At 31.5% G+C, this 19,960-nt stretch overlaps 1 protein-coding gene across 3 annotated transcripts in view; it reads right to left on the bottom strand.

The window, feature by feature from the left end:
* TPP2 (tripeptidyl peptidase 2) overlaps positions 1-19,960 on the bottom strand; it is an 83,980-nt gene that overhangs the window by 45,896 nt on the left and 18,124 nt on the right. For all 3 annotated transcript variants that reach the window (XM_051984089.1, XM_051984087.1, XM_051984088.1), the window contains exons 7-15: positions 19,582-19,736; positions 14,609-14,685; positions 12,959-13,086; positions 8,476-8,575; positions 6,493-6,641; positions 5,034-5,149; positions 4,603-4,771; positions 3,176-3,333; positions 1,989-2,065 (exon numbers count right to left, since the gene is read on the bottom strand). In XM_051984089.1, coding sequence (XP_051840049.1) covers positions 1,989-2,065; positions 3,176-3,333; positions 4,603-4,771; positions 5,034-5,149; positions 6,493-6,641; positions 8,476-8,575; positions 12,959-13,086; positions 14,609-14,685; positions 19,582-19,736 — 1,129 coding nt within the window. The remainder of the gene's footprint in view (positions 1-1,988; positions 2,066-3,175; positions 3,334-4,602; positions 4,772-5,033; positions 5,150-6,492; positions 6,642-8,475; positions 8,576-12,958; positions 13,087-14,608; positions 14,686-19,581; positions 19,737-19,960) is intronic.

Here is a 19,960-nt window from a genome sequence, read left to right as displayed (position 1 = left end):
AAACTCAAATGGGATCATGAAGTCAGACTGATTGATATGATTGAAACAAGGTAACAGCAACAACATAACTTCTACCAGCATACTAGGAAAAAAAAATACTGAGCAACAAGAGTAAATGAAGTAAGTGGTTACCAGCAGAAGCTTGGATAACACAAATATAAATAAATCTAAGAGTAGCAAAGAACTAAGATCTCCTATTCAAGATTCAAAATAGTCATCTATTGAATCTCCATTTGAACGTTGGACTTACAAAAAGTTCATTGCTTTGGGAAGTCCGATCATGGCTCTAGCTTTACACATTTTTGCTTCCTTCCCACTATCTTTCACTATATATCCATTGTAAAAACTACCACCACCAGCCTGATCTAACAGAATGAAACTGTAATCTAGTTTTTAGTGCCTGAGTTTTCAGAATCTAGACAGGGATAGAGGAACTTGTTGCCTAAAGACTTTCTTCATTATTACTTTCATTCAACTTGGATTATGATCTGCAATAGAGTGTTACATGTTATACTGCCTACTGACATTTCTTAGTGACTTTGGTCTTTTGAAAGAAAAGGGGGTCCCCATCTCTGGTCTAGAATGTGAATATGATCTTATAATTAATTATACATGAAGAAAGCAGTGGAGTTCTCCCCCCTCCCCTTTTACTACCTTCGATGTCTATCCACGATTCAAATATATTCCCACCTCTTCAGTCATACACATATCTTCAGCTATACAAAATGGAGTTTAATCAGAGGTACAGGGGTTATGTATATGCTTTTTTGGGTCAAAAGAGATTATCTGCATTCATCTGTCTCATACCATATGCTAGGATGAATACAGAATTCAATGCATATTCAAGCCTCAGCTATTTCAATATTCTCTCTGGGTTATAATTCTGAAATATTCATTGCCAGACCAGAAAGCCTGACTTTTAGGTTTACAGAAAAAAAAAAAAATATATATATATATATATATATGCCTCCTTAAAACATTTAAGACCAAATATTCTTCCTTCCTATAAATCTGTTATATTAATGTTGCTAAAAACAACGTGCAGCTATTTTAACCATTACTTGTTTAAAATCTGTTAGTTGAAGGTGTTTTAGGAAAGGATAGGGAACAGAAATGGCCAATCTGTTATTACTGTACAAATGCTTTAACGGTATACAAATATGTTACTTTTATTCTAAAAAATAATCAGAAACTGCCTTTTGTGTGCTAATAATGTATATATGTACATATATATGTAATTTATCTCTGTTGCCATATAGTTGAGATAAACCAGAATAAAGATTGTTTTTATGTGCTTTTTATTAAGAAAATTAATACATTAAAGAACATCTTGCTGTTCTTATTATAATGTACCAAATTTTGAACGTCTATCTCTAAACTTTTTAAAATCAAGGTAATTTTAAAAAAATGAATGCTGATTTACAAACCATTTTTGAATGATATTTGCAAATGGCTAATCTTATTAATTCTAAATTGATTCTCACTGGTTTTCATTCTATATGGCAATTTTTTTTTTCACTTCATCCTCTCACTAGGCAAAAAAAAATTAAAAAAATTTATTTGAGATCTAGGACTGTGGATCCAAAAATATAATTTTGTGATTTTCCTCTACTAAGACTTAATAACTCAAAGATAAGATCAAAAAAATCCTTATATATAGGAGGCAATTAAGGTCCCAAATGACTAGTATAACTTGAAGCAAAATAGACTGTTACAGTTGGAAAGAACTTTAAAAGATTACCTAGTGATCTTTTTTGGCATATTATATATTATAGGTAATACACTATAACATATTATAGTCAGCAGAGTTAAAAAAGAGGATCCAAGTCTTTTAGTTTTAGTCCAATGTGCATATCTAAGGCAGTAATAAATTTTACATTAGAACTCAGTCCTCTTGGATCCATCTGTTTTTCTGTTACCACATTACTTCAACAAACATTACACATCTGTTTGAAAACAATATCCTGTAATATGCTATATATACTCACTTTGCTGATATGATGACAGTTACTGGAATTCTGAATAGAGGGCCGGCTTTAGGTGATGATGTGTCATAACCACATACCTTAAAAAAAAAAAAAAAGAAAGAAAAGAATAAAAAGTTGTATTATTTATTGCACAATCATATTGAAAAATAAAACCAAGTATTAAAATGCAAATGTAGCATAAATTGATCCATATTTACAATTCAGGGACTTAAAAAACCTCAATATACATGATGTAAACACAAGCATATTTGTCTTATCTACAGATACTGAGATAAATGTTGAACAAATTAAATGGCTGAATAATTCTCCAATTTGGCATTTTTTAAAAGGGATAGAATCTTTGTGATCTATTTAGTATACTGACAAACATTTTTTACCAAATTATGAATCAATCAAATGCATAGATCTCACTGATTCACACAAATTCTGTATTTAAAAGAAAAACAGGGATAAGGAATGGATCTGTGACTTCACTTGCCAAGGTAGATCTGCACTTTCTCTGGAATTGAGTTTTTAGAATTACTCAGTACATTGAGATACTTAGTGATTTGGCCAAGAATACTGACTGAGTTATGGTGTGTCAGAAGTGGAATAAACTCAGTCTTCAGGCTCCAATGAGAATTTTCAGTTCCTTATGTTATTTTAAAAATAATGAAAGTTTAATTATTCTGTATTAAGTACTAGCAAGTTGGTGACATGCATAAGAATTTGCATCAATAACAATTTCTATATTAAATGACTACAAATAGTAACCCTCCACTCAACAATATTATAGTATTCATTATAGTGCATTTCCTTCTCCATTGTGTCCTCATTTTTACATAAGAGGAACTGAGGCAAAAAGGGATTAAGTGACTGCGCAGGGACACACAGTGAGGATCTGAGGCTGAATATGAATTCAGAGCTTTCTGACTCCAGACCTGGTCCTCTATCTACTATACCACTTAAAGCTTCATTTTACCCATGTTTTAAGCTTGAAAATTTCAAATTTGGAGGAAGTTTAAAAGATATTAAAACAGCATCATGACCCACAATTTTTTTTTTTAATGCATGCTATTATTAGCAGTTAAATTGGGCAAGTTATAAGAGTATTTCCTAGAAATCAGTAATTATTTTGGAGTTTTCCACTTAAATAAGAAAAGGCAGAAAGAAGGAAAATTTAAAGAGAACTTAAAAAAAAAAAATACCTCTGTAAAATGTAGTCCTTCTCTCAGGCCCCGAGGATCCACTCGTATATTTACATGTCTACATTGATTCATGAGCTCTAGATGAGTAGGACATTGAACCCATGATGAATTTGAAGTTAAAGCTAAATGAAGCTGAAGAGATATTCTTTCAGAATTATCTGCCATTAAAAAAAAAAGCTACATTATCAATATTTTTGTCATTTAATGTTCTTATTTAAAAAAAAAAAAAAAGATCTAATCCTTGTCAATAGATTTTTAAGAAATTATTGCAAATAACCCAGGAGGTTTGATCTGTTCTAAGTAATCTGTGGATTCATCATATTGATACCAGACTTAGTGGAGAAACCTTACTTAATGACTACCAATGTAGAGTGCAACTAATACATAACCTTCTTGTACTGAGTTCTTCTTACCCATGTCCTTTTAATAAATCTCCATAAGAGAACTAATCAATGTTCTAAGGGCTTTCCTCTAACTCATTATTTCAAGCACATCAGTCCCATACTTATGCTATCTATAAATTCTTATCTCATTCTAAGTGACTACTAATCAACTGTATTTCATAATCTGGACAATTAACATTTTATTCACTTCTTCCTGTTCTTCCATGTAGGAACTGCTAGGCCATGGATTTTTCTAAAATGACTAAAGAATATTATAATATGCCCTGAAATCAGGATAATGTCATCTGTAAATAAGAATTTCTGGAAAATTCCATAATTAACATAGAATCCTTTCATTTGATTGCAGAAGAAATCCTTTGGTTGAATATACATGCTCCTGTTTTATGCCTCGCTTCATACTGATAATCAGAGAACTTTCCTTCTATATATATAAAAAGGAATCTTTAATATATGTGATTTCAATATCTTTTCTTAGACTATTTAAGGGTATTTTAAAAAATCAGTGTTTATAACTCAAAATCAATTGTATCACTGAAGATGTAGTATACGCAGAATCATTTACAAAAGCATATTATCACCCAAATTTTCATCAAAGAAACCCTCGTTATATAAAGACTATTTTTAAAAATTTTGTAGAGATGAAATTTTTAAAGAAATTCTTGGACATAGATATAAACTCATAAATTTAAATATTTAAAGGATATGCCATTATAGCTCTGCCTATTCACTTAAGAAATGAGGAAAAGGCCCAGGTCCTTTCTAAACTAGCATGTTTTCTGCTGAAACATGCTACCACCTTAACTCATATAGTTACTAATATTTTCTGTCTGCCCTATACTATGATTATGCATTTAAATAAATTTTTAAACTAAAATAGCTTGAATATGCATCTCTAAACTTGGAAACTGATATAATTAGCATATTTTCCTTTTGCTCCTGTATAGAACCTAATGCATAGTACACATTTATCAAATTTGACTACAAATACTTCTAGGAAATTTACTTTATTTGTTAACTACTTACCAGTATTCTCAGGAAATACAGGTTCTATGCCAACCCCATGATCTGAAGGTGCAGCTACCTGGACAGGATCTCGGAGGTAGATGCCACGGTTACTTCCAACAGTAATAGTAAAACCTATTTTATTAGTGAATGATGTATTTTGAACGAGGTAGTCATATGCTTTATCAACCTAAGCAGAACAACAAACTGACAATTAGGAAAATGTAAATTTAATCTTAAAAACTAGTTTGGTTGCAAATCACCAGGAAATTGAAATCAAACAAAAGTTTGTCATACAAGAAATTACACTAAATCAAAGAATAAAATATTCAACATAAGACCTATATAAATAAGACAAGTATTAAAAAGGCATCATTAAAAAAAAAAAAAGCTTGTGCTAGCCTGTCTTGTTAAACATTTATAATTCATATTCTAGTCCATGAAAATAATACCTGAATAATACCATGTCCTTGAGCAAATACTTCTATATTTTCAGCCTTCACTGCAGTATTTTCCAGTGCTCTTCTGACTGAATGAACCGTATAATGAATGTCATTAGCTTTCAGTCCTAAAATATCAGAGAAGAAAATCCATTTACAGAGACATTTTCTTTCAACTTGGGTTCACATGTAGGCTTTTTGTGTTTTAGACCATCAAATTTGAATAAAAGGCAAATGAATAAACGAAAACAATTTTACTGAATAACAGCTAAACTTCACATGATCCTTTGAGATTTCTAAAGTATTTATATATATATATGATCTTATTAATAAAAACTTGTGAAGAAGGTGCAAATATTACATTTTACATATAAGGAAACTAAGGAACCAAACTAATAATTAACAGTGACAGGATTTGATTCCAAGTCTTTCAGAGAACTGTCCATCTTCTAATCCCTATTGCTTCCTGATTAGCACTTCAGCTATCACGTCACAGCATCAAAATAAAAACTTTGGGTGGCCAAAAGAAAGATCTAACTATATGCAACCTAAGGTTAATGCAGCAATAATTGGTAGAATAACAAAACTTACTATCAACAATAACTTATTTAAACTACTTCCTTGCAAAATGTAACAAAAAATATGCCACCCATGTATGACAAAATGGGTATGATCAGAAAAGGTTTGTCATAAAACATGACCAAAATACCTATGCTGCCTACTACCCACAAAATGTTAAAAATAACTAAAAAATGAACTCCTAATTTGGACAATCACAAGCCTACCACTTCTCTACTCAAACTCCGGTGGTTCACTATTGCTTTAAGACTAAATATAAATTTCTCTATATGGCATTTAAAGCTCTTCCCATCTAGCCCCAACCCATCTTTTCTAGGACAATCATATATTTCCCTTTTATATTTTGCCATCTAAAAAAATGACCTTTCTGCTGCTCCTCACACATGACATTTCATCTCCCCTCTCCATAATTTTGTATTGCTTATTCTTCATGATTGGAAGGTCACTACTGCTTCAACTCCACTTTAAAATCCCCTTGTTTCCTTCAAGATTTTCTTTTATACCCTATCTTCTAAGTCTTTACTGATTTCTAAAAATTCTTAGGTCTCCTTCCTCCTCCCTTATTTTGCATTTATTTTGTATGGACTGTGCATGCTGTCTCCTCCAACAAAATGCACACTTTTTGACAGCAGAGACTGTTTCATTTTTAGTTTTGTGTCTCTAGTGTCTAGGAATGCTGAACACAGAACAGATGTTTTAAAATAATGTACTGATTGACTGGAGATTTCCTACAAAGATTCAGGGGACAAAATCTGGAAAAAAATCTGCATAGTATGAAAAGACATGAATAGGTTGTAATTTTTATCACTGAAAAGAATACCTATATATATGCTTCCACAGTTGCATTAAAGAACAGAAATAACCTATCAAGAGACATGTAAGATTTCTTTACCTGAGAGTATCAAAGCAATGCCTCCACAAGCATTAGGAGAGGACATAGATGTCCCATTCATGAGCTGGGTTCCCCGTAATGTCCAGTTAGGAACAGAAGCAATAGCTCCACCTGGTGCACTAATACTCACTCCAAGTGCTCCATCCGTACTAAGCATAAAAATAAAAATTATTAATCTTAAATGAACAATATAGGCAATTATGCTTTAAAGAACAGCGATTCATTATAGGGCTAATGCTTTTTTTTCTTATCTACACTGGAATAATGGTAAAATGCTGAGAAATGCTAGAATACCACATTATTTATAATCAAAGGCAGTGTTGTATAGTAGAAAATCTATCAGACTTTAAATTTAAAAGACCTAGGTTTATATTCTGGGTCCACACCAAATATATAAACATAAAGTCATGTAACCATAAGAAAGCCTCAGGTTCTTTATCTATAAAATGAGAATAGGTACACTTCTTATTTATTATACTGGGCTTTTATAGAGAAAGCACTTTATAAACTAAAGCATTTTACATGCAAATGTGAAAAGGTTATATGATCCTACACTAAAAATGCAAAGGCTTTAAATAAGGTTGCAATGAATGACTGGATGTCTACCCTATACGGACCAATTTAGCTAAGTTCAGAAAAGCTTATTATAAAATGAGCTTCAGAGTGATTTTTTTTTAGCCCCAGCAACTCTGGAAGACTAATGAGTCACTATTTGTATTCTGCAAAAACAGTATACACACACACACACACACACACACACACACAAAATAATAAATTAATGGATCTTCTAAGTATAAATAGTATGTGTGTTTCTCATTATAATACACTTTTAAGCCATGAACTTTATATAAATGTTAGCTATGTTATTTTTGTTATCTCATTTTACTCCATTAATATACAATATGTTCCTGGCCTCAGTTTCCTTAAGTATAAAATCAGAGGTTTAGAATGTTTTTTTCTAGTTTTATGACAATGCAAACTTAAAAGTTTTCACGTGGTAATCCTCCTAAGAATGGTGCTGTTTGCAATGAAAAAGAGGAAAAAGAAGAAAAAAGAGAAATTTATACAGCATCGCCTAAGATCATAGGGTAAGAGCTCACTTTGACTACTCTATTTTCTGCCCATTCCAAAGCCCAGGGGAGAATTATTTAATTATTATTTTACCAGATGACTGATCTCATTGCATTCACTCACCATTACTTTGAGAGAGAATAAGTGTATATCTCTGGGATTCTACTTTCTAGCTCACAAAGAGCTACATGATCTAAAAAAGAAATAATTCTACCCACTTAAATTATTCAGTTGCTTTAAGTCCTCAGACTAAATTTTTCCCAACCCAAGATATTACTTTAAAAGCTAAATTTGGAATTGGTCCTCAAAGGACTTATAAATCCGTAATTGTAATAATGCAGCTCTGCCAATGCCTGAAAAAACATTTGACTTTATCACAATTTTAAGTTGAAGTACTATAAGATAAAAATACCTACACAATTATCCTAATGATATCAAGACTGTAAATGCTGTAGCTATTCAGATTATAATAACTGAGACCTGACAGAATTTATTCTGTATTAAAAAAAAATTTTTGGCCAAACTATATACAGAAAATACATTAAGTTAATTGAACTAAGCTTCATTCTTCTATTCACAGTTTACTTTGTGCTAATATTATCAATAAAATCAGAAACTGCCAAAAGAACAGAAGAACAAATAAAAATTAAACTTCTATCTAGAGTCCAGCTGAAGAAAAAAAAATAATTTATATATGTAAGTCACAAATGAACTCCTGTGTCCCTTCAGGCATAAATATTAAATACAATCATTTTAGAGATGAGGAAATTGAATTCCATAAAGGAAAAGGAGTTTGGTCTAAGGTCATACAGTTGTTAAATATAAGATGTGGATTAAAATACAAGTTCTTGGATCCTCTTTCCATTGTACCATAATACTTTTAATACCTTCAAGATACTAATTTTGACCTACCTAGGTCCTCTAGAAGACCAAGTATATTGATTTGCGGGTAATTTTTCTCTTAGTGAATACTCGGCCACCATCATATCAGGAGAAACATAAGCACCAACACCTACAAAACAAATATCAAAAGTGAGAATTAGAACAAAAGCAAAAATACTTTCCAATGTTATATATTATGGAAATAACAATTATTTCACAAAATGTCACTAGGTTTATTCCACAACATATCACTAAAGAAAATCACTTTTAGTTAAGTGATGTAACTACAATATTTATTAAACTCTATTAATAGAGAAAGTTGCACAGAACAGATGACTACATTTGTTAGCAAAGTTCACAATTTGATGAAGAAAACTAATGTAAATAAATCTAAGAAACAACCTAAGGTATGACAAATTTTGACAGCATAGGAAAAATATACAAGTTGAGCCATTCAAAAAGAATATAAATATTTAAGACTTCAGACCTAGAAGAAACTTTAGGAATAATCTAGTCCAATCCTCTTATTCTACAGATGTGGACAGATACATTAAATGATTTTCTTACAGTCAAAAGGCAGTAGAGTGAATTCCCAAACAAATGAATATCCTTTCATCTATATAATATTGCCATGCAACATGGGTGTCAAAGGCTGAGAATTCAAGACATAATTACCAATAGCTTCTAAACATGTGTAGTAATAAATACATTAAACAAACTGTTCCCTTCCCTATTCCAACAATTGTTATAAAACTGACTGCTTGATAAGAATATACCGTCTTTTTGTTAATCATCATTAGGAAACACAATTATTTTATACAACTTAATACCACAACTTTATTAAGTGGCATCCAATGGTTTTTCATCTGATGATCCTATAGCTTTTCTCCCTTCTTCATTAGCTATCACAGCACAATGTTAGATTCTAGCAGATCTTTTCTATTTCTGATTTGTCATTTTAACAAACTATTGGAAAAACTGACACATCTTATTAAATCTGCAAAAGTTGATAATGTTTTTAGTCTCTAGTAGTTTTATAATTTTGTCATTTTAATTCTGGTAGAAAGAAAAAAGGCATCAATTGAAATGGATCACGAACCACTTGCTCAAATCAACAAATACTTGATATAAACATATATAAGATATTGTATAGATACCAAGAGTCCAAAGATAAAAACTGAAGGCATTCCTTCATTTCTGAAGTACTCAAATTTTACTTAGTACTCAATTCTATCGGGCAGACATACAACATATTCCAACTATATAGAAAGTAATTTTAAAATGAAGAGAGTGAGAATACCTGGGAAGATTATGAAAATTCATATGGAAAACTACAATCTGAGGTGTGCCAAAGAAAAGGAGCTAAAGGAAGGAGCACATTTCAGACATAAGGGAGCATGAGTACAAAGATATTGCCAGGATAGGAACAGAAATTCCATGTAGCAATTAACGTTAACAGATCAGCTAGATTACAACAATGTGTGTGATGGTTAATTATATTAAAAAAGAATTAAAAAAGAGATGCGAACCATATGGTGAAGGGCTTTTGATAAAGGAAAACTGTAGAGACACTTTAAAGATAGTAAGAAGGAAACCCACCAAATATGAGAAATTTTTTTTCCACAAAGGAAACTATCTACCAGGATGAGGTAATAGGAAAATTTGCCTGAAAAAGCTAACATTTTGGCAAAGGGATTTTGATACAAAAGATTAAGTGGAAGATGAAAACAGAAAAAAAATTTTAATACTGAGTCCTTGAAATGGAAGAAAAGTTAATAGAAGGGAAATATATGCTGTTTAACTGAAGACTTTCAAAGGAATCACAAAATTTAAGAATTTTACAAATAAAAACCAAGCTCAAAAAAAAAAAAAAAAAACCCACTGAAAACAAGGTCAAACACTTCACATCTACTTAGCAGCAAAACTGATATTAGAGCTTAGCACTCCTAGTTCTTCTACTGTACTATATAACATTATTAATAAGTTTAAATATTTCAAAAGTTATTACTTTTATAGAATTTTGCTGGAATACAAAATGAAAATACATTTCTATATATGAACAATGTAAGAATTTATTATGCTTTACTATGCTTATTTTGTTTTCTTTTTTAGCTGAGGGGAATAGAGAAAACAAATGCTTATTAGCTGGGGGAAAAAAAGAAATGCACAGTTACACTGGAAAACTGGGTTCAGTCCTGGAAAGTAAAGGGGAGAGATGCATCTTGAACAAAGAAGTTATGCTGAAATCATTATTCTCTGCTGCCACCTCTTGGTGGTGACCTAAATTGAAGGAGAAGATCTTAGTTGCTAAAAATCTGAATTCTTTCAAAACTATATTAAAGGTTCATGATGCCAGGTTTAAAATAAGATTTCTGTTTTTACAACTCTAAGCAAATTCCAAACCTTCAAATAACTAAAAGATTTTTCAACCAAAAACTGTCTTATTCTTTTTATTTCATGACAGAATTAAAACTCCTCTAATTTTGTAGCAGCTAAATAAAATTATATTTCCATAGAATGGATTAACCATCTTCTCAGAAAAGGGAGATGAATTAGAGGAAAAAATGTTGTATGTGCTGTTAAATGCCTGTTTTGTAGGCTTGTTTTACTTTATTTCTTGGTTAAAAAGAAAGTGGGAATGTAGAGAAATAAAATTGGTAACAAAACAGGATAAAAATTTTAGAAACTAGAATACACTATAGAACAAGGTTATTTTGCTAAAAATCTTTTCTTGAGAAAACTAAAAATATTATTTAATATTTAAATTATGATAGCAAATACAGCAATGTCATGACATGCCCTTAGAGATGACAAGAATTTATTTGCTATAAAGAGCATATCAGCCACTACTAATCTAATTAGTGAATTTATTTTAGGCTACTAGAGAATGGGTGAGTGAAAAGCAAGATAGTTTCCAAGACCTGGCAAAATGCTGGGGGATGAAATCATTTGGAGACGTAACAAAGAAAAATTCTTACCTAATGATGTAACTGAAGACAAGGACAATGGCTAATGTGAGAGAGGCAAATTGGATATATTCCTGAAATGAATCGCAGATATAAACTACTTGTTTGAGATTGCTGGAGTAGAAAAGAGGTCGAAGAAGATTTTTGTTTTTCAGCCATATCTGACTCTCTATGATCCCAATTGGGGTTTTCTTGGCATAGACACTGGAAAAGTTTGCCTTGTCCTTCTCCAGATCATTTTACTGATGAGGAACTGAGACAAATGTTAAATGACTTGCCCAGGATCACACAGCTACTAAGTGTCTCAGACAATGGATTTGAACTCAGGCAGATGAGTTCTCCTAACTTCAGGCCTGGCACTCTATCCACTATGCCTCATAGCTGCCCTGAAGTGATATACACAGTACATAAAACAGGTTTTGCTCTATCAAGTGCTAAGACCTAGATAGGGAGATTCTAGAAGTCTTGATACCAAGTAAGCTTTCCAAACCGAATCCATATCATTTGGAAAAGCACAGCTCGATTTATCTAGTATTCAGCCCAAATGAAAATGGAAAGATTAAAGAAAAGTGAGAATCAATTATTTAAATAAAATATTAGAAACAAGGACTAAAAAAAATACGAAAACAAACAAAAAAACTCCAAAAGACCAAAATCTAGCACATGTAGGACAAGAATTAACTGATAATAACATTTTTATAATTCTAAGATTTTCAAATGCATGTATAGTCTTCCCAAATAAGCTTTCCCATAGCACTTAGTAATAAAAATCCCAAAATGTTTGGGGGAATAAAGTTATTTGTTTTTTAAGGAGGAAAGCAAAGGAAAATAAAACATTTGTGTGATAGGTGACTTTAGTTTATAAAGAGAGAAGGTGTCAATTAAAGTATCAGGAGGATCAAAGTTCAGAGTTTTAAAGTCTTTTGATGGGAAATGACTATCATCTTTATTTTTGTTTATTGTTATATGCATACAGAACAAATTTAAAATAATATAAAAGGCTGAAGTAACATTCAAACTTTCCAGTCACTCTTGTTTTATAAATGCCAAGTGATAACAAGAAAAAAGTACAATTCTAATACATGTATCATTTACCATTGAAAAAAACTACTCTAACAAAAGACTTCTATATCTGTCTTCCCCAACAGAAATGAGAACTCCTCATTTAAGAAAGAAAAAAAAAAAAAAAAAAAAAAAAAAAGATTTAGATCTAATATTTTTGTACTTTTGCTGGGTGCTATAATTAAAAAAACAAAAAACAGCCCCTGAACCCAAAGACTTCTTGAATTCTTGATGGTAGAAAATCAATATGGGCAGGTGAAGGGACTTTTACAATATATCTCTCAGCTTTGGGTTTTCAGAGTGTGCAATAGGAATCCAAATTAAGTTCAATTTTTTTTTAAAAAATCATAATAAAAAAGATCCTCTTCCCCCCCCTCATCAGATACTCTGGCTGCCATTCCTCACATTGAACGAATCTTATAAGTATCAATAAGTAATTTTAGAATAAAATATGCACAAATGGCTTTTTAAAGCAAAGAACTAACCTATTACACTTGAAGTAGTTCCACCTGGACAACCTACTGTGGAGAGACAAGGACCATTATTCCCCGCACTTGAAACATAGATTATATTATGCTTCCACACAGCTTCATTAATAACTTCACAAATCCTCCTGAAAGAAAGACAGAAGCCTTTTGAATACACAAAACATTTTCTATGGAACTCATATACTAAGCTGTTTTGTAGTAAGTACATGAAGATGAAAAAAAAAAAAAAAATAAGAGCTTAAGTTGTATCATTGTGGACCTAAAAGAATTATTAGAGATGACCTAAAAAGAAAAAAAAAAAAAATAGGCAGGAAAATGGTATCCAGAACTTGGCTGGGCTGGAGGGGAACTGAGAGAAATATCTTGGTCGAAGAGATAGAAGAACACAGATTAGAGAGAATAAAGAGAAAAAAATCAATTCAAATTTATTAAGTACTTAACCATGTACAGTATGCCATGCTAAAGGTTAGGGATTCAAAGATAAAATGAGGCAAGGATCCTACCTTCTTACAACTAAAGCTATGATGGGAAACAAAGAATTGGGTTCATCATGAAAAGGATTACAAGCCAGAGGAAGAGTTTGAGCATGTTACAAAATAGTAAGCCTGAGCAAGAACAAAATAAAGAGGAAACTGATGAAGTTTAAAAATTAAGGCGATAGAGTTATTGTTAATATAAATAAGCTTTAAAAGAACACTGGCACAAAACAAGTAAATAAATTTATCTTAAAAATAAAGAGCACAAGGTTTATTCATATAATAGGTGTTAAGAGCATAAGTAAGATCAAATACAAAAATGAAATGATATAAGATGTTATGAAGGATGAACAATTAGCAGGGCAAACTGTTTTCTCAGCAAAGGTTATATATATTTAGATTTGATTATGCCTTCCCTATCTGTATTTTATTTAAATAAAAGAAGGATGAGTTTAATGGCTTCTCTTCATAGTTCCAGAAAATATACTTAAGTAATGACGTAGCTATATCTAATACTTATCTTCTGGTTAATGCTTATCATATTATCAGTGATAACATTCAGTATTATCATTAACAAGTTCAAGAAAGTTGGCTCTACTGCATGTTTGAAAAATATGGTGGTCACTATTATATTACTTAGGCATTTTTAAACCACTTAACATGTATTTATTGGCTCATTTTTTTTTAATATGCCAATGCTAAAAGTTTGGAAGGCTATCTCAACACCACTTTTCTCATGAGCTTAGTGGTTTTTATTGCTTGGTTTTTGTGTATTAAGATGCTAACGTAATATTTTGCTGTTATTGTTTAGTTGTTCTTCATTTGGATCTGATTCTTCCAGACTGCATTTGGGGTTTTCTTGGAAAACCCCATTTTCTTCTCCAATTCCTTTTATAAATGATACATATAAAGAGACTGAGACAGAGAGTTAAATGACTTGCCCAGGGTCACACAGCTAGTTAAGTGTCTAAAGCTAGATCTGAACTCAGGAAGTTTATTAAACTTCTTGACTTCAGACCTGGCACTGTATTCACTGTGAAATCTAGTTACATCCCAAAGGCATGTAAAATCAAGCAATTAAAACCACTAAATTTAAGAAGAAAATGGGGTTAGGAAGAAAGGTTTAATAGGTATGATCACAAATCATTAGTCAAGTTTTATTCATACTCACCCAGAATTTGGCCAGTGGGTTGCTTCTCCATAACTATAATTGACAAGATCACATTTATGATTTATGGCTTCTATCATCTGTTTAAAAAAAATGTTCAGAGTTTTGCTTAAATTCTAATCTTAGGAATAGAGTATTTTCTGTAGACCAAGCTCATGCTATTTTTAAAAAGTCAAGGTTTCAGATAAAACATGCAAATCTATACAAGTGATTCTTAAAACAGTTCATAACCATGAATTACAACTTGGTTGTAAATTAATTTTGTAGGTGCTATTATCCTCAAACAATTTTGAGCTTTATACCTCCAATATTGCTCCTGTAATAGAACTTAAAGAAATAAGAGAATTTCAGCTCACTCTATTTTTACTACAGATTTGCCACACAATTCTATAGCTCAAGTTTTGATGACCTCTTCAGAATTCACCCACCTGCATTTCAGGAAACCTCAATTATTAGTTTTGGAAACAATACTCTAAAAATCATATTGTATTTTATCCAAAAATTACATGAAAAATAATTTTTTTTAAATCAAAAAACTTCAAGGATTTTACTTCTAGAAGTATTTTATGATTTAAAAAAAAAAACTTGGAGAAAATAATTAACTTTGAAAAATAAATCTTTTCAATAAAAATTTCCTAATCACTTCATTTACATTAACAACTATAGTTCATATTTTCCAACTATCTCAGAAAGAGTTTTTATTTTTATAGGTAAAACACTAGACATAAATACTATACAATAGCAGGAAAGCAAGGAAATTCCAGAAAGATCTCAATTCTAATTAACATGATATAAGGTAAGATTAGATATGTTTAAATAATTTGAAATGTTAATGAAAGGAATAGTATAGTGAGCATTGTGGTATAGTGTTTAGAATTCTGGTCTAGAAATCAGGAGAACTGTGCTCTCATCTCAGTTCCACCACTAATTAACCTTTGGGCAAGTGACTTGAGCTCTTGAGGGCAGAGTTCTCTTCTTTCACCAAATGGTACAGAAATAGATGATTTTCCATAATGTTCCTTTTTCAGGTTCTAAAAATTTACTGTAGGCAATACTTAGTTTCACAATAAAACTCATTTTTACAAAATGAATTTAGGATCAAGGTCACTATATGTTAAAAAAGAAAAAAAATCATTCAGGAAAACAAACGACAAAATGAAAATCTCCACTAAAGTTCTTTTTGCTTACCTCATAAAAAAATTTTATCCCCAAAGATCTGTAGGCATGGTGCCAAGCTAGTGTGCCAAGTAGAAATTATGTAATACCATATGTAACTAAATAATCATAAGCATATTTGAATAAAGAACAGTGATTAGTAGGCATAAGAGAAGAAAATGAGAAAAAATTTCAAAGTAGCACAAAAAAACAATTGCTATAGAAAATAAGGACTTGGAAAGATGAGAAATACATTCCAGGAAGTCAATCAATAAAAACTTATTAAGCACCCACTATGTGCTAAACACTGAGCTAAATAAATAACAAGAATACAAAGAAAGGCAAAAGAATCTTTGTCCTCAATGAGTTCACAAACTAATGCCATGGGAGATAGTTTTGGGAAATTAAAGGAAGTAGAGGACATTTCAAACTTGGAGAATCTGATGTGGCTGCATTACACGGGATAAAATGAATAATGTGAAATAAAAATCAGTTTGAAGCCATATTGCAGAAAGCCTTAAATGTCAGGCTAAGGAGTTTGCCTCTTATTCAACAAGGAGGAAATAAAGAGATTTGCTGAAGGTATGAGGCAGGAGCACAACAGTTCAGTTTGTGTCTTTTAGGAAAATTATTTTAGCAATTGTGTGGAGAATGGACTGGGGGAGGGGATAACCAATTAAAAAGCTATTTAATAGTCTTACAAAAGTCAAGTCAAGAAGTGATGGGGAACTAAAGTGGTAGCCAGGTGAGCAAAACAAAAGGCAGAATACAAGAGATATTCTGGAGATGGAATAAAACTTGGCAAGTGGTTGATTTGACAGGTAAAGACAATGAAGAATTAAGGATAAGGACATTATAAAATTATGTCAAGAATGGTGATGTCTCCTATAGAAATAATGCAGGGGGGAGGGGGAGAGGGTTAGAGAAGAGGGTTTGAGAGGAAAGAGAATTAGTTCAATTTGGGAGAAGATACTCAGTTAGCAGTCAATAGATACATGCCTGGGCTTCAGAAGAAGACAATGCAGGGGGAAAGCACTGAATGTGTAATCAGAAGACTTAGGTTCAGATCCCAGTTAGACTTGTTATGACTTTGAGGTCAGTCTTTTAACCTCTGAGATCCCTTGTAGCTCGTTAGACTTGTTATGACTTTGAGGTCAGTCTTTTAACCTCTGAGATCCCTTGTAGCTCGCTCAATCTGATTTTATGATCCTATTATATTATCCTAGTGTCATGGAATGAAAGGGAAAAAAAGAATACAGAAGAAAAATGTGAAAATTTCAAAGGCTGCAGAAAAGTTAAGAAGGATGAGGGCTAAGGAAAAGTTCCTGAATACCAAGGAGATCTTAAAGAATATAAGAAAACTACCTTATGTTCTATGTCAACACAATACAAACTATAACAGGCTCTAAGCAAGCTGCAAAGGCAATATCTTGAGCACTCTGCCAACATAACACAAACTCTAACAGGCTCTATGCAAGCTGTAAAGGTAACATGTATAGGCCTAAAATCACTCTATAGATTTCATGGCCTAAAATCACTCTATAGATTTCATGGCCTAAGAAAACACAATTAAAGGGCAAGTACAAGAAGCTGGTCATTTAAGTAATAAGTTTTAGGATTCACAACCACTCATGAAGACTGCCTATTAAAAAAACAAATGAACTACCCCACATCAATGACTTCTCTGATATTCTGAAATACTGAAGATTAAAAAAAAGGTTTGAATAATCATGTTCTGTAATAATGCTTTTCCATTTTTTATTTTATTAATAAGTTCAGAAAAAATTTTAAGACAGAGAAGCCTCAAAAAATATTATTCAATTTTTTTTCACTAATCACTTCAATTTCTCAGGGTGGGGATGTGCATAAAGAAAGAGAACACCAAAAAAATGTAATTTTGTTAATCATCTTTTCTTAGTTATAACATTCTCATAAACTTTTCAATTGTGAACAAGGAATATTAAACTAAAAACTTACATACTTCTTTGGCTTATCAGAAATATCTATAAAGAATGAAAGTATCAGTAATTGATACTAGTCTACCAGTAAAGTACATTAAGAAAGCTTAAAAACAATTTATTTTAATACAAATCTCCTGTATCTAGCACTGCGGGGGGATTGTTATCCTATCTATATATCTATATCAGTTAATTGTCAAAGTGTCTTAAACCAATTCCTTTAAAAGTTAAAACATTTTAAGCCATTTTTTTCTTGGAAATTTAAAATACAGTATTTATTTCTTTCTCACCTTAAACAGAATATGCTGAATACAACTTTACTTTTTCATATCACCTCAGGATTATCATTATATAACAACATTAAGGATCTTTTTTCCTAAAATATATATAGAACCATTATGGACTTCTGAAAGATTTGGGGCTCTTTATCATTAAATGAACACGCCTAGGCTATTGGGCTTCTTTTTACAGTTTTTCTATACACTTTCTGTTTTAAGACAATAGTTTCACTTCCTGCTGTTATTACCATGTTTCTCATAAATAATCAAGTGCATGAATTTGTTATATTTTGTTGGCATGGCCTTTTTCACTTAACTGTTTTAAATTAGGTTTCAGCCAATTGAGGCTGCTAAAGGTTAATTTCCAGATATAAGAATGCTTTTTTTAAAAACTTTGTTTAACAGTTAGCACCATACATGAATTAAACATTTAATATTTTCATAATGATGATCTCATTAGTTTTATAAATCCTAAGATGGGAAAGAGGACTTTTCTAAAAAATCACTTTAGGAATACAGAAAACTGGCAAAGAAAAAAGAATTTAAATAAAGCCATATAATAAAATTCTGGCATGCCTACAATAAAAACATGTTTCTATATTTCCATGTGCCAATCTACATTTCCTTAGTCATATATTCCTCATTCAAATCAAATCATCTTCTTGGCCATTTACACCTTTCATCATCAGTCATACTCCCCATTCAAATCAAACCCAATCACCTTTTCTGTCATTTATACTTTCCATCACCAATCATATTATCTGTGTATATTCTTAAGTGCTTGACATCAGAAATATATCTACTTATCTGCAAACAAAAAAATAAGAAATGAAGTATTCACACACCGAAAAAGGTCTATCCTTGAAAAGCTAGAAGGGGAGAGACATGGCAGTTGTATGAACTTGACCGAGTCACTGTATCTCCAACGGCCTCAATTTCTTATCTGGAAAATGATGAGGAAGGTCAATTTGATCTCTAAAGTCCTTCTAGCTATATTACTTCATGATTATAATAGAGGACAGAAGAATTTGATCACTTTCACTCCCACTTGCTCCATAACTTTACTTTGACTTTGTGGCCTATAGATTAGTTAGCAGGAATAGAATAGACCTAAGAAGTTCATAACTATTCAAGCAAAGGCTAGATAACTACTGTGGGGTTATTCTGGAGAAAGAAATCCACACTATGGGTAGGAATGTTACAGCTCTAGGATTATGTGACTAAACAAACAAACAAACAAAAACCCCAACAAACTACGGGTATTGAACTCAGAACAAACATAACAATTTTTTACAAGACATTTTAAAAAATGTTAGTCTATGTAATTTATAGAAGAGACCCATCTATTATATTAAAAAGCCTTAAATTCTTGATAGTTTAATGTAATGAAAAAAAAAAAATGTGAAATTGACAATCAGTTCAAATTGCGGGGTTTGAATTTTATTTTTCTTTCATTCCCTGATGGAGGGGCTAATCAGACATACAACTGAGCCAGCCAACAAGTAAACAAGCAATTAGAAGGCTATGTAAAAAAAAAAAAAAATCTTCTATATCCAAGGTCTAGATTAATATATTGAATACTCACAGCTCTTATAAGACCTGTGCCAGTTTCCATAGTGCTTAATCTTGTATCACCAATTTTAATTGCAAGAATCTGAGCACCAGGAGCTATGCCATTTCGTTCAGGGTCTTGTGGAAAGTATCCAGCAGCTATACTAGCTACATGTGTCCCATGAGCTCCTATGAATAAGAAAAGAAATGCTATAGATCAGTAAATTAAATTTTATAATGGTGGTTTTGCCAGTTTAATTTACACATCTATATTTATTAAAATGAAAAAATCTTTAACTTTAAATTACTAAATGAGAATAACATTTTTTCTGAACTTGGCATATGGTTATTCTAGTACCTAATTCATGTCACTAACTCAAGAGCATTAAAACAGTTTTCTAATTTAATTCATC

The sequence above is a fragment of the Antechinus flavipes genome, chromosome 3 (genome assembly GCF_016432865.1).
Source record: "Antechinus flavipes isolate AdamAnt ecotype Samford, QLD, Australia chromosome 3, AdamAnt_v2, whole genome shotgun sequence".
NCBI classification, from domain to species: Eukaryota; Metazoa; Chordata; class Mammalia; order Dasyuromorphia; family Dasyuridae; genus Antechinus; species Antechinus flavipes.
Note: the sequence above shows the minus strand (reverse complement) of the source record. Positions and strands in the feature narration are given on the sequence as shown.